Source organism: Balaenoptera physalus (genome assembly GCF_965194825.1).
Source record: "Balaenoptera physalus genome assembly, chromosome: 8".
In the NCBI taxonomy this organism is placed as follows: domain Eukaryota; kingdom Metazoa; phylum Chordata; class Mammalia; order Artiodactyla; family Balaenopteridae; genus Balaenoptera; species Balaenoptera physalus.
In genome coordinates, this window is record NC_138887.1 from 13,022,030 (window position 1) to 13,029,584 (window position 7,555).

General features: G+C 43.9%; 2 protein-coding genes across 16 annotated transcripts in view; one reads left to right on the forward strand and one right to left on the reverse strand.

The window, feature by feature from the left end:
• The window catches only part of SUGCT (succinyl-CoA:glutarate-CoA transferase), a 789,655-nt gene extending 784,658 nt beyond the window's left edge, over positions 1–4,997 (reverse strand). For all 15 annotated transcript variants that reach the window (XM_082473570.1, XM_082473569.1, XM_082473565.1 and 12 more), the window contains exon 1: positions 4,800–4,997. In XM_082473570.1, coding sequence (XP_082329696.1) covers positions 4,800–4,899 — 100 coding nt within the window. In that variant the 5' untranslated portion in view covers positions 4,900–4,997. The remainder of the gene's footprint in view (positions 1–4,799) is intronic.
• Positions 4,998–5,235: 238 nt separating this feature from the next.
• On the forward strand, positions 5,236–7,260 carry MPLKIP (M-phase specific PLK1 interacting protein). The gene is made up of 2 exons (XM_082473663.1): positions 5,236–5,717; positions 6,752–7,260. The coding sequence occupies exons 1-2, from the start codon at positions 5,379–5,381 to the stop codon at positions 6,950–6,952; spliced, it is 540 nt and encodes a 179-aa protein (XP_082329789.1). The 5' UTR covers positions 5,236–5,378; the 3' UTR covers positions 6,953–7,260.
• The last annotated feature ends 295 nt before the right edge of the window (positions 7,261–7,555 follow it).

Genomic DNA, 7,555 nt, shown 5'->3' on the forward strand with positions numbered 1-7,555 from the left:
TAGCGACATTAAAATTTTACTTACTCCTTTTAAAACAAACATTTGTGTCTGGAAAAGAATAATCATACTCTTACATTCTTCTTCATGTCAAAGTATTCTGTCAACAATTTTATTATTTTCAATGAAAACTTTTATAAGTGTGAGTTAATGCATTAACACTTGCATTACACATGGGTGAAGAATATTAGTCCAAAAGAAATAAACATGTATAATACTTTTCACCTGTGCTTGACTACTATGGACAGTGGATACATGCTTAGAATTGAAAAGAAGATCATTAACAGCAGTTTGGCTCTCAGAGGCAAAAACAAGTTACTTCTAATACCTGCTTTATCAATGAGAACACTACGTGATAGTTAAGTGGTCTACTGCATTCAAGGCAGGCCTCACCTTACCAGTAAATGAGCTAATCAATCCCAGAGATGCCTTTACTTTTCTACGACTGACAGTCTTCAACATGGAACAGCTGACAACAGAAGGTATATAAGGAAAACTGAGGTAACCTGAAAGGCTTCAGGAAAGATTAAGATAAAGCTTATGCTCTAAGTATACATACAGTAGGCCCTCTATATCTGTGGGTTCCCCAACTGCAGACTCAACCAGCAGTGTACCGAAAATATTTGGGAGAAAAAAATGCCAAGAAATTCCAAAAAGCACGATTTGAATATGCTGCACCTCCCACAACTATTTACATAGAGTTGCACCGTACTGTCAACTATTTACATATCATTTATATTGTATCAGATATTATACGTAATACAGAGATGATTTTAGGTATACACAGGTTGTGTAGTTATATGCAAATACTAAACCATTTTATATGGTAAGGGACTTGAGCACCCTCAGTTTTTGGCATCCAAAGGGGGTTCCTGGAACCAATCACCTGCAGATACCGAGGGATGACTGTACAAACATTTCTAGGGCTCCCTTCAGCAGCACATATACTAAAATCGGAACAAAAATTTCTATACATAGAAACTATTAAATACATTCTTCTGTCCTCAGAAGTGCTTTCATCATCAAAAATACACTTTTGGGGCTTCCCTGGTGGCGCAGTGGTTGAGAATCTGCCTGCCAATGCAGGGGACACGGGTTCGAGCCCTGGTCTGGGAAGATCCCACGTGCCGCGGAGCAACTGGGCCCGTGAGCCACAACTACTGAGCCTGCGCGTCTGGAGCCCGTGCTCCGCAACAAGAGAGGCCGCGATAGTGAGAGGCCCGCGCACTGCGATGAAGAGTGGCCCCCGCTTGCCGCAACTAGAGAAAGCCCTCGCACGGAAACGAAGACCCAACACAGCCATAAATAAATAAATAAATAAATAATAAAAGTGTTTAAAAAAAAAAAATACATTTTTGGGGGGACTTCCCTGGTGGTTCAGTGGTTAAGACTCTGTGTTTCCAACGCAGGGGGCCGCAGGTTCGATCCCTGGTCAGGGAACTAAGATTCTATAGGCCGCGTGGCATGGCAAAAAAAAAAATATATATATATATATATATATGTTTTTAATATCTATATGTATTCAAAAACATGAGGTTTTTGAAGCAGAGATCAGAGTTATTACTACTTACATCAAGAAATGCACCATTTTCCCCACACCTAATATGCCACAGGCGTCATAATGAGAGCGGGCGGACTAGGCGTGCACATACAAGGACTGAACCCCAGGAAAGGTCCCCCAGATTATAAACCTATTAGTTTGTATGGGATAGCTGCCCAGCAGCCACCTTCCCCCAAGAAAAGCAGAGAAGGCTTATCTTCCTAATGTAAGCAAATTCTCCTTCGGAAGAAAAGGGGATGGTCCCTGGGTTCTAACCCTTTGGAATGTAAATAAATGTCTCCAAGGGGAAAGATAAACTTCCCTGGGTTTACAGTCTCAATCTTGGGAATGTCTCCAAGGCTCTGAGTTTTATACCCCTTTGAAATATAAACATAAACTTCCTGAGAGTTCTCTAACAATCATTTCAGTCATCCTTTAACTTCCAAGGCTTGCCCTTTAACCCAGGCTCTAGTTTCCTTGGCTTAGAAAGCCCTGACCATGCAGAAACATGAAAATATTTACTCCTTGGGAATAAGCAGTAAGACTAACCAAAGTATTTACTTTTGCAGCACTCATTAATACCTGACAGCTACCTAAAATATTGGCTTTCAAACCCTTTCTGGAGAGCCCTAGGAATTCCTCAGCAGTGCCCCCAGAAGTGTCTTTTCAGGGAGGCAGTTAAAGTAGGGGACAGGGGGAGCAGCAATGAGACCCCAATTCCTGCTTCAAACACAAAGCCACCTGCTCTCATAAAGGCTCTACAAAAAAAAAAAAAAAATTTTTGTTTAATCTACTGAAAAAAGACACACCAAAAAATCTTAGGTAACCTAAATAAAGATCCTCAGTCTTATAGAAATAGACAAGGCCCCATTTTCACTTACACTTATTAAATTTCCTTAGTGATAATCTTACTTGTATTCATGTAAAACTTATAAAACATGCACCACCACAAAGTCAACCAATTAATCTGGGGGCTCCCCACAAAGCTCATGGGTACTGAGAAGGTTCCTTGACGTTCTGCCTGTTGATGTCCTCTGTGAACAATGCCACTTGAAGACAGCACCTAGCCACTAGCAGTGTCTTCAATAAAAGCGCTAGCCTACTGAGGATCCTGCTTTCTAATGCTGGTCTTCCCTGAAGAGTGCTGCAATTCTCTTTTTGTGGGAACAATACCTGTGTTACTCACAAAAATGCTAACGTGCTCTTTTCCCTCCACAGGACTCAGACTTACTTCATGGCGCAGCCACCAAACTCTCACATACATCATCCCAATTCACTTTTCTATTTCCAGGCAACGCAACATAAAACTTCATCTCTCTTCCCCTGAACTCACCACCATATAAGTAACCAACACAAGTCTGTATCTGGGGACCTCAGACCCACCAGTTCAGGCAGCCAGACTGCAATTCCCAGGTTAATACTCAGGAAGATTCTAGCTACATCCACAAAAGTTCAATACTAAGGTTGTATCTACTAATCTCTAAATATAATATGCTACGCGGTACCACTGTCAGAATTTTACATGCTTATTTATCTATTGCATTTTTCAAAGGATGGACTGAGCGTCAATTCATATTTCTTTACCTAGGAAAAAGGACAACTGCCTGGGATTCAAGAAGCCTGAGTTCTGGTCCCACATCCATTTGCTACGTGAATTCAAGCAAGTCACTTCACTTTTCTTGGACAATTTCTCATCTGTGAAAAGGCAAGTTGTCTATTCTCAGAAGTGATCCAAGTGGAATCTGGAGTTTCCATATAATTATAAAGAATGTACTCTCCCTCAATCCTCATATATACCTGAAAACATGATGACAGGCACACTGTCATGTGCAATCTACCTGTCAAAATCTACCTCCCCCGTTTCTAATGCAAGTTCATATGTGTAGAAGATAGCAGTGTATCACTATAGGAAAGAGCATTCCAGAAGTGTAAGGCAAGTAAAATGACAACTTACAGTACTTCACTCAATTCTGCAAAATATTTGCCAGTTATTTAAAAATTAACAAAGGTAATTTTGATCCCTGCCACGCTCATTTTTCTGCTCCCTCCCCCCAAAATGTAGATTAGTTGATGATATTAAAGAGGGTATTATAGGTGAGAATCACTGACCAATATGATGTGACCCACTCATTCATTCAATAAATATCTGACAGCCCAATTACCAGGCATTAAGCTAAGCACCAAAGACAATGTCCAGAAAGGTGAAATTTTGGCCAGGACAAAAGTATATAATAAAGTGAATAATCTGGGATCCCCGGGCCTTAACTGCATCACAAAGCCTTGATGGCATTATCCTGCCTTGATTGATTCTACAACTTGTGTCTAAAGGAAAAGCCTGATGAACCGAATTCCCTCAAAACAAACAACAACAGAAAAGTGTGTGTGTATCTCCATTCATCAAGGACGGAAGCTGAGAAAACATCACATTCTTCGGCTTGCCACGTCACAGAACGTGTCAAACGGACAGTGCGGAGCGGCACCTGCAAGAAGGTTCACAGGCTGAAAAGCACAGGTCCAGGCTACCCATTAGGCTATGATTAAATGAGTCCGAAAATTCTTTAAGATTCTGTTTCCTACAAGATGATGTCAAGACTCACAGTGGACTATCATTCCCAGATTCGGAGGGTGTACAGAAAGTTCTAGAAAACTGTAGTAAATCTAAATTTCATCTTCTAAATAAAATTCTGAGACAGGTATTCGGTACAAAGGTGGGTTTATACATTAGGGGTCATTCTTGAATGATCACACTTTTCTTTATAACCAAAAGTCTGTGAAAAGATCATTATTTTAAGAGCTTTAGCCAAATGTTGCTCCTTTTGAAAATCAGGCTCTCTGCTTCCTAACCAACTCGCTTACCCGCTTGCATTTAACAAGAACAAGGAAGGGAGTAAAGTGCGGCCTCTGCGAGCAGAGCCTCGCCCCCGAGTTATTTAAAGTGCAGTCTGAAACCCTTCCTGAAATGTGGCTGAGGGTGCATTTTTCAAGGTATTTAAACTTGGGGGACGAGGGGGGAGGAGTAAGGGAAAGAGGTGAGTCCGCCCAGTAGGACCGTGCAGGGGCCGGACCCGGGCCCGGACGCCGGGAAGGGTGACCACGGGGCTACCGCGGAGCCAGGGCAAGGGGAGACGCGAAAGGCCAGAGGGCGGGCGGCGGGGACAGCGGATACTTCTGGAAAGCGCGGCTCTCTCCTTGGGGTGCCGCCGGAGTGGGGAGGCTGGGGTTGGGGTCCCTTTCGCCGCCCGGACCGAGTCTCGGAGGATACCTGACTGCGGGCGGCCGGTCCACAGCCCCCTCCCGCCGCCCCGGCGGGAGAGAAGGCCGGTTCTCCGCAGAGCCGCGACCCTCGCCAGCGTCGCCAGCATCGCGTACCCCTGTGAAATCCTCGCTCCCCGCGTGAGTGGAGAACGAAGCGCGCGCGCGACCCGTAGCCACTGGGGGCGCCCGCGGACACCTCGGTTCCCGCCCCCCGCCAGGTGGGAGGGGCCCTGCCCTGCCCAGCACTCCGGGCCCCCCCCGCATCCGCTCGGCAGGCGTCGAGTCCGTCAGTTAGTGCCAACCCGCGGGACTGCAAAGGCCATTGCTGGGGCCCGGGATTCGCCCTTTACTTTATCCTTTTTCTTCCTCCTTCCTTCACTTAAATCAGCTGAATCTGTACCCAATTCGATAACCTACTTATCCCGCCGCCCCAGAGGAACCTTTGTGAGGCCGGAACCAATGTGCTCTATGGTGCTGGCGGGCGGAGGACTGTTTTGGTGAAGGACCACCAAGTGTCTCTGAACGGTTGTCGCGACAGTTCCGGCGGGAGAACGTACCAGTGAGGTCCTCGTCTTCGTCTCCTGAGATGCACCGACAGAATTTCCGACCCCCGACTCCTCCTTGCCCCGGCCCGGGTGTAGGAGGTTGGGGTAGCGGGAGCAGCTTCCGGGGTACCCCGGGCGGAGGCGGAGCGCGGCCGCCATCCCCGCGGGACGGGTACGGGAGTCCACACCACACGCCGCCGTACGGGCCCAGGTCTAGGCCCTACGGGAGCAGCCACTCTCCGCGACACGGCGGCAGCTTCCCTGGGGGCCGGTTCGGGTCTCCGTCCCCTGGCGGCTACCCTGGCAACTACTCCAAGTCCCCCGCGGGGTCCCAGCAGCAATTCGGCTACTCCCCAGGGCAGCAGCAGACCCACCCCCAGGTAATAATAGCCAGCGTTTGCCGAGCTCTTACTGTATGGCAGGCATGGTACTAATAATCCCTTTGCGTGGATTATTTTGAATCCTCTATGAAGTGAAATACTATCGTTAGCCCCATGTCGCATATGAATAAACTGAGGCTCAGAGAAGTTAAGTATAACTTTCTTTAGAATGCTCTAAAAAGTTGCAGAGCTGTACTTTGTTTCTATAGTCCTCCTGCTTTTAGCCAGTACACTGCCGCCCAAACACAGATTTCCCTACTTCCCTCTCCTTCGTCAGGGGCCTGGCCAGTTCGTTGCAGTAAATTTTTCTGAGTCCCCGGTCTCCAAGGAGGAAAAAAAGCGAATGAATCCCCAGCATAGAGCTCATCTCTAGGGTTACAGGCTAGTGCCACCTTCCTACTGATGGCACCTTTTCCTTTTTTTTTTTCTTCTTCTGCTGTTGCTGGCACCTTTTCCCTTTTTTTTCTTTTCTTTTTTTTTTTTTCCATTTGGCCTTAGTTTTTCAACTACATTGGCTTCTGCTCTAAGGCTTCTTTCTGGTATGTATAGAATTCTGTGGTTTACATCTTAAATATGCTTGGTAGTTTTCCAACTTATGCTAAACCAAACCCATCCCTTTGAGTGTGGAGCTAATGAGATGGGAGGGTTCTAGAAATTTTGAAGCTGTAGGGTTAAGAAAAAAAAAAAAGGTTTAATTTGCTTCCAGAAGCAATAGGGAAATACTGAGGGAAAACTACAGTACAAGTAATTTCTTACTTCATCACCAGTTTATAGTTTGGGAAATTTACTACATTAGAAACCCAAAAGAATTTGAGGTGACAGTGGGCATAACATTATCAATAAATTAGCGTATCAAATAGGTTTAAATACTTTTTTAAAACACTAGATTAAAGGAAGCATGGACTTTGCAAGTGAACATATTTGGGTTCAAGACACAACTTTTAACTAGCAGTGTGATCCCCCCTAGCCTCTAAAGAGAAAGTACCAGTTACCTCTACTAAATGTCTTTTTAACTGATGATTTCTTTTCTAAAGGGTTCTCCAAGGACATCTACACCATTTGGATCAGGGCGTGGTAGAGAAAAGAGAATGTCTAATGAGTTGGAAAGTTATTTCAAGCCTTCAATGCTTGAAGACCCTTGGGCTGGCCTAGAACCAGTATCTGTAGTGGATATAAGCCAACAATACAGCAATACGCAAACATTCACAGGCAAAAAAGGAAGATACTTTTGTTAACATTTCTGAAATTCAACTGGAAGCTTCATTTGTCAGGAACATCTTGGACAAAACTTTTGCTTGTAATTAAGTTGAACCCTAACATGGTGACTTTGAATAATTAGTTGTGTCTTCCTTCATCGTATCAAGTATTTTTGGTGTTAGAGAAGACATATGGTAGGAAAATTTGTAATATTTAGCTCTCTGGAAGTGCCTACCAATTTTAGAATATTGACAGTTTCCAAATACTTAACATTCTTGGTTATATAATGGACATTTGTCTTTTAATGTTTTTCCATTGTTTCAAAATAAAACATTTTGTCTTTCTAGCTATATTGTGCTTTTGTCATATGCCAAAGAATTATTAAAATAATGCTTTGTAATCACATAGTTAGAATTTGTAAGTATATATTTTGCATACTACTTTTGAAAATGAAATAGACTGTCCTTTGTCCTGTAGACAGTTCTATATTTGTTCATAGAGAAAGGGGGTAAAGGAAAAGAATAAAGGAGATTTCTATTCATATTATAACCATTGTTCTACATGCATATTTTATGTAATGCTTTTGTAAAAATGCATTGAAACTTGATTGAAAGTTACAGAAACCCACTTAAGCTTAAATA

Coding starts and splice junctions, on each gene's coding strand:
- MPLKIP (XM_082473663.1), top strand. CDS start 5,379: ATGCACCGACAGAATTTCCGACCCCCGACTCCTCCTTGCCCCGGCCCG. Junction 5,718..6,751: donor AGCAGCAGACCCACCCCCAG/GTAATAATAGCC, acceptor TCTTTTCTAAAG/GGTTCTCCAAGGACATCTAC.